This window comes from Gobio gobio, assembly GCF_949357685.1.
Source record: "Gobio gobio genome assembly, chromosome: 4".
Taxonomy (NCBI): domain Eukaryota; kingdom Metazoa; phylum Chordata; class Actinopteri; order Cypriniformes; family Gobionidae; genus Gobio; species Gobio gobio.
Genome location: NC_137100.1, coordinates 15,054,758 through 15,069,419, shown reverse-complemented (window position 1 = coordinate 15,069,419; position 14,662 = coordinate 15,054,758). Strand labels below are relative to the sequence as shown.

At 38.8% G+C, this 14,662-nt stretch overlaps 2 protein-coding genes across 3 annotated transcripts in view; one reads left to right on the top strand and one right to left on the bottom strand.

The window, feature by feature from the left end:
* The window catches only part of slc31a1 (solute carrier family 31 member 1), a 31,644-nt gene extending 22,563 nt beyond the window's left edge, over window positions 1-9,081 (top strand). For both annotated transcript variants that reach the window (XM_079814562.1, XM_079814561.1), the window contains exons 4-5: window positions 3,255-3,423; window positions 6,861-9,081. In XM_079814562.1, the coding sequence (XP_079670688.1) occupies window positions 3,255-3,423; window positions 6,861-7,062 (371 nt within the window). In that variant the 3' untranslated portion in view covers window positions 7,063-9,081. The remainder of the gene's footprint in view (window positions 1-3,254; window positions 3,424-6,860) is intronic.
* Window positions 9,082-9,131: 50 nt separating this feature from the next.
* Window positions 9,132-14,251, bottom strand: cdc26 (cell division cycle 26 homolog). Its single transcript, XM_079814573.1, has 3 exons — window positions 14,212-14,251; window positions 13,692-13,797; window positions 9,132-9,500 (listed from the first exon to the last, which is right to left on the bottom strand). The coding sequence occupies exons 2-3, from the start codon at window positions 13,770-13,772 to the stop codon at window positions 9,315-9,317; spliced, it is 267 nt and encodes an 88-aa protein (XP_079670699.1). The 5' UTR covers window positions 13,773-13,797; window positions 14,212-14,251; the 3' UTR covers window positions 9,132-9,314.
* Between the last annotated feature and the right edge of the window lie 411 nt (window positions 14,252-14,662).

Below are 14,662 nucleotides of genomic sequence, written 5' to 3'. Positions count from 1 at the left end.
ACAGAAGCTGTTCGGACCAATGAAATTGTCAGGGCGGGCTTTAGACGATGATGGACAGATGATCAACATTAACGTAATCATCCACGTCATCAAAGGCGCTTGGGTTGAGTTTGTTCTAATCCTAAACGGAGAACTTCATATATGCATTCACCTTTACTATTTCTCTCAGAAATGATGATCGTGTTGGTAAGTACTCTGTGTATCCTTAAATTCTTTTTTTTACAACACCGGCAAAGTTCATTTACACTCATCTTTTTCTTCTAACGTTAGGCTACTTATTCCAGCGTGCGTGCAGACAGTGTTGCCAAGTTTTTACTACAACAACCCGCCCAATTGCTAACGTTCCTCAAAACTAGCCAAAAACAAGCCCAAAAGCTTTCCAGGGGGGGTTCTCCGGGAAAAAAAGGCATTTGGGGGGTAAAATATGTGTTATTTTGGAAGGACTGCCTGCTAAAATTCGCATTCCTGGGTCTGTATATCACATAATTGGGGTTGCTTCAACCCGCGGACTTGGCAACACAGTGCAGTTGAGTTCTGTTGACATTTGACAACTAACGTTATGCGTCGCTCGGTCGCTCCGTTGCTCTGATTGGTTGTAGGTCTATCCAATTGAGGTCTTTCCTGGTTCGGTTGAAACACGCCCCATAATCACAACCCAACGGAGCAGTATCAGACTCATATTCTGACTAGAATTGAGTATGACGACGTCAGGCTAGTTTTAACAAACTGTACTATTATTATTGTTGTTATTACATTGTACTGTGCAAAAGTAATATATTTCAGTTATTTCTTCAAGTTAAACTGAATTATCTGTTTTGTGGGTTGTAATGAAGACCTTTTGAGATTCTGTGTATCTGACAATAACAATAATAATAATACAAATCTAATTAAATGGTGAAATGAGCTCTGGATATGAAGTTCATGTGTTGTATCCTTATATATTGAGATGAAAACACCACAAGCATTACATATGCTTAAGTATAGTAGACAAAACTGCGTAAAAAGACGTGGAACAGGTAGACTTCATATTTAATATAAATATAGCAGTCTTTTTGTGCATTAATATTCGCAGACACAATCTGAGCAAGTGTACATCCCTACTTTTTTGTTTATTCATCCAAATTGTGCCTATTAACATGACATTAAGTGTTATACAGATTCTGTCCACATTTTCCGCATTACAGAAATCACAGGGCCCTACAAACAGGAGCAGCTATTAAAGGAATAGTTCTCCAAAAATGAAAATTCTGTCACTCACCCTCATGTTCTTCCAAACCTGTATGACCTTCTGTGGAACATAAACAAATATTCTGAGAAATGTGTCAGCTTTAATTTTTATTTTTCCCCATACAATGGAAGTCAATGGATTCCAATTTTTTTTGGTCACATTTTTTTCTTCTCAAAAGCCATACAGGATCGGAGTGACATAAGGGTGAGTAAATGATTTTATATAACAGCCTTTTCAGGGCTGTTCATAATGACAATGTTATCCAGTTAAATTTGCACTTTTGTGGCAATATTTCATGCAAATGAGCATTGACTTGCACCATTTGCCAGTGAGAGTTTAAATCAACAGTACAGTGACCAATGAACCACTTTTACTGTACATGTGATCTGAAATTAGATATTGAAACAAAACCTGTCACTTGTTGTTCCTTCAGACTACTTGTGAATGTCATAAGATCCCCTCTTACTGTTAAATGCAAGTGTACTGGTTGTGCAGGTTTTAATAGATTGTACTAGTTTTATCAAGCTGATGCATCTGAATTATGAGATCAAAGCAGAATATTTTGTAACCAGGAAGTCCAGATTACTCTGGGATATTAAGATGAAGTAACAAACATTTTTTGAGTTTTATGTTTTAAAGGGGTCACAAACTGCATTTTTTTAAAAATGATTTAATAATGTTCTCTGAGGTCCACTTATAATGTTATCAAGAATTTTACATCAGAAAACATCCTAATTTAGAAGGAATAAGCTATTTTCTATCCTGTTTTCGAACCTCTCTTTCGAACACTCCGTTTTTATGGGCGTGCCGCCCAGATAGGGTAACATATTAAAATAATTTTCAACATTTCTGCCATGTGTGGAATTGTTTTAAGAATGTACAATGTTGAAAAGTATCCTGTTACATAGTTAAAACATTTGCCAATAATATGAAACATTTATGCATATTACATATGCTTTTTACGTCTTAGTTGTGGCAAAAAAAGTTTGAGTACTTTGAGTTACCAGTTATAGTTGACAAAGGGGCTAAAGGGACAATGAATTAGACGTAGACGTTGATCTTCTTCTGCAGAGGCGGTCTTTCGCAGGGCCGTAACCACCATAGACATTGAGGGGGACAAGTCCCCCCCCCAATAATTAGAAATGGCCAAATTGTCCCCCTCAATATTTGAAATTCTTGCACTGCTCTGCTGCACTTCATTATGCAGAGCTCTGTATGTTGTTGTTAGGATGACAAAAGGTTTAAAAGGTACATTTTAGTCTGGTTTGCCTCAGTGGTCTAACAGCGCTCGTCAATGTCAAAATGACTGAGATGGCCAATCAAATGAAAGTAGGCACAGTTTTCACACACAGACGAGCGTGTCGATCTATCGCTTAATGCCGTTGAGGAGAGAGACTATTCTTTCCGGTTAAATCACAAAACAAAAGTCACACAAACGTGTCCCTTCTCTTAATATACAATCATCGATGAACATCTTTGATTTTAATGAAGAAAAAAAAAACTATATGAGAGCGGATTAGAAGCCGGAACCTTTGACACGGTTTACAAAAAGTCTACCATCAGACCACTAGGGAATTCAAATGTCAACAGCAGATCTATGTATTCATTCACTAATGCGAAGAATCTCGGGAATAATAATATATTTGACGCAAATGAATGCAAATATTGTTTGCAAATAGACCCAAAAGGATTATTTCCCAACCAGAATCAGACCTAGAATTTCGTTCACTGTTCTGTTTCTTTATGCTTTATAAAAAGAAAGAAAAAGTGGTCCCCCCCAATGTTCAAGACATGGTTACAGCCTTGGTCTTTCGTCACACTGATGTAATAATGTAACAGGATCCTAAACGTGTCATTTTCTGAGCTTGGTTTAAAAAAAACAGTTTTTGGACTAACAAGGAGGTTTTGAGTTCTGAAACGTACAGGATATTTTTTATAGTACAATGACCTCTTATATGTCAAGATCAAGGAAAATGTGATTTCTCAATTCCTGATCCATTTTCCCTTTCTTCATCCTCGTCTTTAGAGATGGTAGGCGCTTGCATTGGCGTGTTCTTGCTGGCTGTGCTCTACGAGGGTCTGAAGATCGGCCGTGAGTTCCTGTTGAGAAGGAATCAGGTGAACGTGCGTTACAACTCCATGCCTGTCCCAGGAGCTGATGGCACCATTCTCATGGAGACCCACAAAACAGTCGGGTCAGTGAAAGTAGTACTCATGTTTACAGGAGGTCTGCGCGGGTGTCAAAGTCAATGTGTAATCAGAGGCTACGTTCACACTGCAAGCCTTAGTGCTCAAATCTGATTTATTGCTCGGATCTGATTTTTTTTGTATAGCTGTTCACGTAGTTTTAAAAGTGGCCAATATCATATTCCAGCGCGATCATGGTCCTGGGCTGAGCCACGTGCAAAAGAATGACAAAAAGATGTCATTAACATTTAAAGTAAGCCATTGCGCGTGTGAATTTATGCACAGGCAATATAAAAAAACAAAAGAGCAGAGCACATTTATGATAAGAGCCCTCATGTTTTGCTTGTGTATATATTGCTAACACTGTAATGCTTATGAGCTCTGACCATAGACTGTAAAAAAATGATGGACGACACACAATCACTCTCTTCCATTGCAGAAAAGAGAAGGCGCTGTCATGACAAATCAGGTCCTCCCTTGAAATCGTATCTCCCCAAACTCTGTTAATGATTATTCTAAGTATATATATGGATTATATTAATTTAAAATACGCATAGCTTACTATATAATGCGTATGAAAACAAATTAGTGCATAATAAAACCAATTGAACGTAATTTCTTAACTGTTAATTAATAAATAATAATCAGCCTATTAAGTGAATAATTGAACATCATTCATTTGTTTTCCTGATAACTGAAATATTTGGACATTTAACATTTAAATGAACACAAAATTACATTGAAGACGATTGAGAATATATGTAGGGTAAGTGCAAATGTGTGTATAAACTAAGCTATCAGCTAATCGCTTATCTGTAAGCTATACTAGTATGTAAGTTAACTAATACAGACATAAATGCTCATTATAACATAGCTGAAACAGCATTTATCATAACTTGATTTTGTAGGAATTGTAATCAGGCGCTAAAGAGAGTACCTATTAAAAGCAATTTGAACCAATGGGATCGCTTGGGGTCCTAAAGGAGACCTGATTTCGGAGTGGGGGGCCCAATTTGTCACTACACCGCCAATGTACCAATATGTCCCATGTTGCGCTGATTACCGAGTCTGCGCTGTAGTGAGCTTGGAATGGAGCAGTGGTATCAAGGCCCCACCCACACTGCAGTTTACTGCAGAACAGCTCATGATGTCGGTGTGAAATAAACAGTTACTGAAATGTAGAAATCAAAGTTGAAGCTCCAATCTCCTCCCGAAGATCCCGAAAAAAGTCTGTTGGTGCTTCAGTAGCCACGTTTACTTGCGCACTTTTTTGTCATTCCGATTAAAATCATTCAGATTGAAAGATTCGTTGGACTGTTTAAATGAGACGTTATCTAATGCGATCTGGTGTTTACATGTGCTGACTTTCAGTCGGGATCATTTTGTGACTTGCGCACACAGTTTGTCTGCCGCCTCAGATTCGTAACGTTAGTATCGTGGATCAATAGTTCTGTGTTGGTAATTTTTAATTTTATTTATTTTTCTGTGGCCGGACATGCAGTAGTTTAACCTAATTTATGTCCTATACAATGGCTATTTCAACATCTGTGAATGATGAATGGGGAATCAAAATGAATTCAATTCATTTATTTTGAAAAACACAAAATTAAAAATAAAATGCACTCAAATTATTAATAAAAACTTAGGATGTACGGTGAAACATGAATGAAAGCATTCAAGACGTGTTCAGCATCATTACTAGTACTAAACATAGATATTTCAGATGATTAAGGAGAGATACCATAATCACAAAGGTATAAATATTAACAAAAGTAATTAAAGTAGACTGTGGGTAATGTTACTTAACCAATTTGAAGCAGTTGTTGAACTTTTTTTTTTATATCTAACTTACGAGAAAGAGAAACAGAGAAATGTCGACACGTCCTCTCCAGCAGCTTGAATGTTCACCGTTGAAATGGCAACTCTCAACTGCCACCAGGACTTATACAGTTTTATAAAAGCTATTCATTATTTGTCGTACGTGTAAGAATCACCTCAGAAAAATATTTTTTTTCTGTCAGGCGCAGTTGAAGCCTAGGACAAACGCTGCCAACATCATGTTCATAACATAAAAAGTTTAATACCTCAGAAAAATGAACTTACCTCTCTTGTCAACATTAGCCTGGTGTGAGCGCGGCGCGCGCTCTTCAGTTGTGGAGGCGCGTGCGCTGTATATCACGTCACAGAAAGACGTGCGCTCAAAGTAATCGGATCAGGTCGTTTACATGGTGGAATTTTTCGTTTGATCGGTTCATGAAAAGGTTTATCCCACCTCTCTCAAACCGATTACAATTTCATTCGGTTTGGCCATTTTTATTCCGATTGAGGTGTTTATATGGAGCATTTTCATTCAGATTGGACTTTTAAACCGATTACAGTGCTCCATGTAAACGCACCTAGTGACTACTTTGCTCAGAGAAGCTGTCAATCATGACGTCACACCTCCGTTTTCATAGCGTCAAATAACTAACTAAAACCAAACTTATTTAAATAACGAACACTTGAACTTAAATCAAACTGACTGAAACCATCATTGGAAAAAAATTCATTTGAAGTGGAATTTGATTGTTTCGCAACTGTCTTGATAACGTCACTTTACTTTGAAGTGACTCACATCATGAGCGCAGAATTGTGACGAATGTTGATTTAAAGTGACGTAAAAGTCGCATGGATTCCGATATGACCGTTCAGACTGAGGTCGCATTGCAGAACGTCTGACCTGTATCGGATTTAGTACCACATATGGACGGAAGAGGCACAAATCGGAATTGAAAAGATCAGATTCCATGTGGTGTTCACACTGTCATGAGTCACATGTGAGCAATAAAATCATATTTGGGCCACATTTACCTGCAGTCTGAACGTAGCCAGCTATCTTACTGAACCTATCTGGTCTTATTCTGAATGATTCATCAGTGCACGATAATGTATATCTTTATAATCCTTCATAAATTTGGAAGAACTTTCCCTTTCAGCAGTTATCAGATGTGCGCTTTAAGTCATATTATGATATGGAATGGCCACTTTGCACATTCTAAACAATCCCTGATCAATGTTTCACTTTAACTACATGTGACATAATGAATGCGATTTCATGTTTATTAGCCATTTCAAATTTATTAGTAGTTTCTGAGGACAGGCAAGCGCCTCCTTGCGCCACAGTTTGAAAACCCCTGGTCTGCAGACCTCTAGAGTGAACACAGTGTTGTTTTTAGTAGTATTTTCCTTTCATCACTGCTGTTTGAATGAGGTCAGTAAATAACAGGCAAACATGAGTCGGCCTTAAGCCTGTTTACACTGATTTAGTCATCCCGTGTGTGTAGTCATTGCTGCACGAGTGGCCTCTAAGAGGTAAACATGCATTTCCTTGGTTTTCTTCACACTGATGACCTGACATTTGTAATCCCGTAATAAGGTAAACACCTGGTTCTTTTCTCCTCTCCAGCCAGAGAATGATGAGCCTCGCACACTTCCTCCAGACGTTGCTTCACATCATCCAAGTGGTGATCAGTTACTTCCTCATGCTGGTGTTCATGACGTACAACGGTTACCTGTGCATAGCAGTGGCGCTGGGCGCCGGCTTCGGCTACTTCCTGTTCAGCTGGAAGAAGGCAGTAGTGGTGGACATCACAGAACACTGTCATTAACCTCGCTTGTATAAAACCTAAAAAAACACCCACCCTACAATCTCAACATGCATCACAGCAACTCTATATGCGTAGAGAAGTGTGTGATTGAATAGTTCTTGGTAAATATTGGCCAAGTAGCTCTGTTCATTTTAAAGCTCTATTTTGATTTGATTTTGATTCTTTTTATACAATTCAGCCCCATATTTCATGTCCCAACTGCTTATCACTACCAATCCCAGTAATTTCCTCTGTAATGTTGAGATATGTGTGCACAGCCTAAAGGTTGCAGTCGCATCCATAAACATAAAGGGCAAAATTGTCCGTTGTCTATTGTCAATAGTGTAGAGATGTAAGAAGCACAGCTCACACAGAAGTCACTTTCAAACCAAGCAGCTTTTTAATGGGCAACGCGGAAAATCCAATGTGAACCCCTTGCGAAATCTGTTGCCCTCGTGCAATTTTCCAATCATGTGGATTCCGATTGAAATGGCTTGATTTCAAATGCAAAAATTCTGTGAACAATGGTCAATTTTGTCATTTTAATGGGAATCCTCATGATTTGGGGGGCGAAAGATTTCCCTACAGATTTCGCAATGGGTTCCAAGATTTTCACCATGTTGACCAACAGAAAGCCAATTGGTTTGGAAGACTTCTGTGCAAGTTGTGCGTCATGCATCACTATTGACACGTAGACTTTTTTGCCGGTGAAATTTTACTAATGAGACTGTGCCTTAAATGTGACCACACCTTAACAGTCTACCTCCAAATAGTACTGAGATTCACGGGTGACCTTATTCGTTATAATCACATCTGTTATCCACATCTCACAATTTTTGTTTTTGTTTATGAAGGTGCTTCTGGGTGCGATAGAGCCTTACTAACCCCTTTGCCTTAAACGAGGGAACACACACACCCAAGAGGGTGACCGTAGACTCTAAAATCCAAACTGGATCTGGACCCAATATACAAGCACTAGTGGTGGGAGGTTTTTTTTTTTTCTCTTTTCTCTGAGGTTGTTATGGCCAAGTGTTTCACATCAATGAAACTACCGTTAATAATCAGTGACCATTGTTTAGACATAAACACTGGACTGAACGATGTTTGCACAAGAAAGAGAGGTTTTGGGACTCTGAGTTTGCAGAGTTTGAAGTCGAACTTTGCTCCCTTTGGAGTGCTTTTAAGTAAATATGGGGAGATTGGTGAAAAATAAATTATATCTGATGCCAGTGTCACCGATTTCGTTTTATAATTTATATTCGTAACACTCAACTATGACAGTGTACTTGACAATGTTTTCTAGCAATCTTTATGTAGAACCTTTTACGTGGACGTCTTTTAAATGAAAAATTGTGGCGCATTTGTGATGTTGAGCAAATCATGAGCTGTTTAACATATTAAGGTCATCGCTCTTGATAGTTACTGGGTCCCAGAATGTGAATTTTATGTCAAAGTTATGCTCCTTGACTGAAAGGGGTGTGCCTTTACATATGGGACCCAGTTAAAAGTGCCCAAGGAGTGTCTGAATTGCTTGTGAAAACAAAAGGTTGGAACTGAAAGCTTTCTTTTTGACAAAATCACAAAGCCACATATATTTTAAACCAGTAAGCATGTGGTTTTGAGAAGAAAGTCTGTTTAATTTTTTTTTTATAATGTTTTTGTTTTTTAGTTAAAAATGTGTTTAATTTCAAAGAAAATATTCACATTAGGTTTTTGCAGCTGGTGCCACTCTGTATATTTGGATTTGACGATCCGGCCGTAGTGCTATTGCAAATATATATTTTAATAACAAAATACGTTTGCATCGTCTTATATGGTGAAAAACTACAAGCCGCTGGGTAGAAGGACTTGACATCATTTCCAGTGCTGTGGCAGTGTTAAAATTCCTTTGGCTGTTTACAGTTCAGTCACGTCTGTAGAGTTTGAAATAAAAACAGTACTGTAATCATGAAGTAAATGATGAATAAATATGATATGATTTCAAAAGATAATTGTTGTGACCACTTCATTTATAAACCAACGTGTTTTTACGTTCAGCTCACTTGTGTTTGTCCTTGTCTTTTTATGATAAGAAAAGATGTGGAAAGATACCGATTTCGACTAGCAGACTTTATTTACTCAGTAGAAAAATAGTCCTTTGAAATCAGTTGTCACAGTTAACCAAACCCATAATGCATGTGCTTTCAGTCCATTTCAGGCCAGGCAAAATCAAAACAATGTGTGTGTTGCAGATTCTAAAGACAATATAGTCCATTTTTCAGGTTTGCAAATTGTCAAAACTGAAGGTTTCCAAAAAGCGATGGTAATGTGTTAGGCTTTGGGTGGGGTTTGTATCCGATTCGCTCGTGGATCATCTGCTCCCTGGTCTTCCCGTCCGTGCCGCCACCTGATGCTCCGCTCATCTCACTGGATGTGGCTACACCAACTACATCCACCTCATCCCTCTGTTTCTTTCGGCTCTGGACAGACATGGGAAAGTAATGTGGAGATCATTAAAGGGGTGATGAACTGAGGAATCAACTTTCCCTTGAGCTTTTGATATTTAAAAGGTCGTGGTAATATAAGAATATCCTGTAAGTTTCAGAGGTGAAAACTTCCTTGTTAGTCAAAGAGAAGCTTTTATTGACACCAGGCCCAGAAAACGAGAGCTCTCAGAATATGCGGATCTCTTACGCAATAGGACCTATTACAGATAAATATGCTTCTGTAGCCCTGCCCACCGACTCGTGAGCTAAGGATCGTCCCAGCATAAGCTTCCTTCTGAAAACACACTTATGTGATTAGGCTAAAACATGTTTTTTTATATGCGTTAGTTTTGCATAACATTACAGATCGTTTGAAATCTATTTATTACATACCTTAGCACGCTGTCACATGGTGGAGAAGGTGTTATTGAATTGGTTCACTCGTGATCGGACTTGTTACCTTATGGGCCAGGCGCAAGTGTGTGTGTCTCCGCGAGTGAGTGTGTGTGTGTCCGAGCGAGTGAGTGAGTGTGTTTGTGTGTGTGTGTGTGCTGAAGCTCATTAAATATGCAAATCTTATCCAGTCCTAGCCGTGGGCGTTTACTTCCAAGTGTTCAGTGCGGCACGCCCATCAAATCCGAGTGTTTTTCAGAGAGGCTCAAAACCAGGGTAGAAAATAGCCTATTACTTATTCATGATGATGTTTTTGAATGTAAAAACCACACAAACGTCACCTCAGACAACAGTATAAAAAAATAAAAAAGCCAGTTCATGACACCTTTAAAACAAGATTAATCTTTACTTCTATTACATATCTTACAGGCCAGTAAAAGCTGTGCTTGTGAACCTCACTCCCCTGGCTTTAAAGGGTTAGTTCACCCAAAAATGAAAATGTCATTTATCACTTACCCTCATGCCATTCCACACCCGTAAGACCTTTGTTAATCTTCGGAACACAAATTAAGATATTTTTGTTGAAATCCGATGGCTCACTGTATCGAATCAGTGGTTCGGAGCGCCAAAGTTACGTGATTTCAGCAGTTTGACACCATCCAAATCATGATTCAACTCGCTAATCCATAACACGCCGAAGCTTCATGAAACAGTGTTTTGAAATCGGCCATCACTATATAAGTCGTTATTTCGTTTTTTTGGTGCACCAAAAATATTCTTGTCGCTTTATAGTATTAATATTGAACCACTGTACTCACAAGAATTGATTTAAATATGTTTTTAGTACATTAATGAATCTTGAGAGAGGAAATGGCATTGCTGGCTATGCAGGCCTCACTGAGCCATAGAATTTAAACAAAAATATCTTAATTTGTGTTCCGAAGATGAATGGAGGTCTTACGGGTGTGGAACGGCATGAGGGTGAGTAATAAATTACATTATTTTCATTTTTGGGTGAACTAACCCTTTAAGAGGTACGTTAGCGACTAAGTACTGGAGACCGCGTGGAGCGTGTCGAGTAGGACCGGTTACATTTGGTGCCGTGACCCGGATGGGAGAGAGGTTTAGGGGGTGAGTGTAAAGGACGTAGGCCAGTAAGAGCTGTGCATGTAAACCTCACTCCCCTGATCTCAAGAGGCGCTCTAGCAACTGACACTAGAAGCTGTGGTCTTTAGCGCCCTTGTAACCATTGAAACCATTCCAGCAAGGATGATTGGGATACGATAAAGAATCTGATGAGTTGATACAAATGTTTTCTTTTTTTACTTTAATAGCTTTTAATATGATGGCCAGTATGACGTGGTCTTGTGATATGTTTACACAACAACAATGTACCAAAAGCAGACGACAACATTGCCAAAACAATCCCTGTTCACACGGATCTGCGAAAATGACTAAAAAGGCTGTATTATGCATGCCAGGTCAGTAGTCCCATGCATGAACATAATACGTGTGCGCATGACGTCACCGTTTTCACAAATTCATGTTTTGGTTGTTTACATGGAGACAGTAAAAGCATCGTTTTCAAAAACCTTGCATTTTCAGGCCCCCCAAAACGCTCAAAATGAGTAGTTTTCGGTTGAAAATGCTGTTGTGTAAACATACCCTTAAACTTTTTGGATACTGGATGCCATTGTAGAAACTGACAGGCATTTTTGTTACCCATGATAAATTTAATCTGAGCTAAAGGCTTTTTTTGTTTTGATAAAAGGGTTATTGAGTAGTTTTTGGGTGATTGCAAGGTAATAAACAGCATTTGAATGCTTTGTAGAATAAACCAGCCTTTTCTTGTACATGATTTAAAAAATGTGTCAAAATTGAGCCCCGTTTCCACCGAAATTACCCGGAACAATTTGTACCAGGAACTTTTTTTCCCCCAGACCTGCTACTGTCTGCGCTTCCACTGCGGTCTGAAGTACCGGGAAGACTAGGCAAATTGGTCCGGTGATGTAGGACTGCGCGCGACTGTTCCTCCCAGTCAGCGATGGACAGTAATCATTTTTGCGACACTGTCTGGAACAATAACAAGTATGGAGGAGATGCAAGCAGCGCTGCTTTTGCTGGTTATGTATTGGTTTACTAAAGAGGTAATTAACAAAACGGCGGAAAAGAGACGAGCACTGATACTAAAGCGTATTCTGAAAGCTCGTAAAGCTAGATTTAAAATAAGACAACGCATGTTATTATCAGCTATTATGGACACTGACCGTGAGATTGCTGAGACGAACGCGCGCCATCGGACAGAAAGAGCAAGACTGATATTTACTGAATGCAGAACAAACCTCGCAAAAGACTTTTAAAAATGCTGCTTGAGTTCAACCAATCAGCATGTTCAGCGCCCAAGTCCCACCCCCGAAAGTTCCTGAACTTTGAAAAAGTACTACCTCGGGAGCAGGGCCGTTCGGAGGGGGAAATATTTACCCGGAACTTCATTTAGACCCTGGTTCCTGTAGTCGAAACACACAGAGTACCACCCCAAAGTTCCTAGTTCCTGGGGAGAGTTCATGCGGTGGAAACGCGGCTATAGTATTCAGTTCTTTAGTTTGTTAACTTAGGCCAGAGGGAAACTAGCTCCCTGACTGAGCCTGGTTTCTCCTTTTTTCCGCCACTGCCGCCTTTGGCTTGGTCATTTGAAGTTTAAACGACAATCCCCTGGTTTCACAGACAAGTCCCAATCGACCGTTCGCAAAGACCCGCCCCCCTTTAGTTACTGTTGCTATGTCCGACAAGCCATGGCACTCTCACACCACACACGTCACGGAGCAAAGAGGACACTGATAACACACCGACAGACAGGACAGAGCAAGTTACTTTTGATATGAAACAAAGTGTCAACTTTGAAATTGTCATTTTTTTTAAAGAAATTTAAACAATAAATACCGTTTTCTGGCTCTTTAATGTGATGTGATTGCTGTAGCGCCTCAGTTAAAGCTGCTCGTGAACCGATTATCATTGATAAGCATGAAATAAACATGAATGAACACTAAAATAAATGTTGTTTCAACCGTGGAAAGACGTCAGCACACACTGTTTTTCCAAGTTCAAGTACACTGACGTTAATCTACTAACTCTCCTGACTGATTTGTCGAACAAAACGGCAGATTCGGCGATGTGATTGGTCAGATCGCTGTCAATCAAACTTGCGGCGAAGGGTGAATTAATGTCCTAATTAAACTAAGGCCTAATCCTGGATAAATCTAAGCCTCGTCTGTGAAACCAGGCCAAATTTCTCTAATACTTCTGATTGTACTACTGACATCGGATGAGAAGAAAATTTGTACTGAATTGAGCCAAATAATGAGGCTAACTTCGCAACATCTACACCATTTTTTTACTTAATTTAATCAATACTGAACTGACTTCTGCTGAATAATAACACTATTGTCTTCTGTAAAGCTGCTTTACAGCTGGAATTGAATTTGTTTCACAATTGAAACAACGCTGAACTAAATTGAGCTGAATGATTACACTATTGTGTTCTGTAGAGCTGCTTTAAAGCTTCATGAATTTGATAAATACTGTTATTTTCCTGTTTATTACTGTGAAGCACTTCCGAAACAGTCCGTGTTGAATAAAGCTCTATATAAATAAATGTGGCTTGACTTTGATGTAAAACTCTTAACTCTGGGATGTTTCAATGTACTTTTGTATACAGTAAACTAATTAAATAGAAAGCATATGGATCCAGTCAAGTCCTAACTCAAAAGTACTGGATTGTCAGATAGATTTTACCTCCAGCTCTTTCTTCACACTTTCAAACTCCTCTGTGTCATCCAGCTTGAGCTCAAGGCGCGTGGGTTTCCTGCGCAGCATCTTCACATCACCGGTTTGTCGTTGCCTGGAAACATACGTTGATATTCAGTTATTGTAATATACATATATAACGTTTTAGTTTAGCTATGCTCAACTCTTGTTGGCATGTTTTGAGGAAATGACTATCACTAAACCGATGATTGCAAGACTGACATGTGCATACATAACACATACTTAAATAAATATAATTTTTTAACGTTTAACTTAGTAAAATATTGCATACTGTCAATTCAGTGAATCGATTCCGCAGCAGACACATATCGTTCTTGTTTAGCAGCTACATGCTAATTAGAACAATAGCTTTGAACTCTGGGTCTTAAACAGTCTCAAACAGCAGGATAATGAAACATGAAGACTGTTGTTAACTGTACTGAACATGACAGATTAATGACAAACAATTCAACCTGAAAGTTTTGACTTTTCACATCACACCGCTTACCACAATCACACTCGCTTGATTTTGTAGGATGTTCAGAAGGGAATCATGGGAAATGTAGTTAAAGCGCATAGAAAAGAAAAGACAGAAATCAGTGGAACGGGGATTTACTTATTTGATTTATTTAGTGTTTTATAATTCTTTTACTGTTTAAATGTAGTTGAAAAGTCCATAATAAGTTATCTAATGGTAGGTTCTATGAAAACGTATACCATTGTTCATGGTAACGTTACTAACGTTACGTATTTGCTCATGGACAGTAACAGTGGAAATGTTTAAAAGCTTTTTGCTCGTCAAGACTTTAAAGAAATGAAACTGACTTTCAATAATAAACCCACCATGAGAAATATTCACTGGAGTAAAAACACATAAACGTAATGTCAAACTAGTGTTTCCACCATGGTTTCCACTCACTCCGGACTGGGACCGACACATATATTGGTCGCTAGATGTC

Excerpts from the sequence above, each read along its gene's own strand:
- cdc26 (XM_079814573.1), bottom strand. The coding sequence starts at position 13,772 with ATGCTGCGCAGGAAACCCACGCGCCTTGAGCTCAAGCTGGATGACACA. Across the intron at positions 9,501-13,691 it reads GTGTGAAGAAAGAGCTGGAG|AGCCGAAAGAAACAGAGGGA; the intron begins GTAAAATCTATC and ends ATGTCTGTCCAG.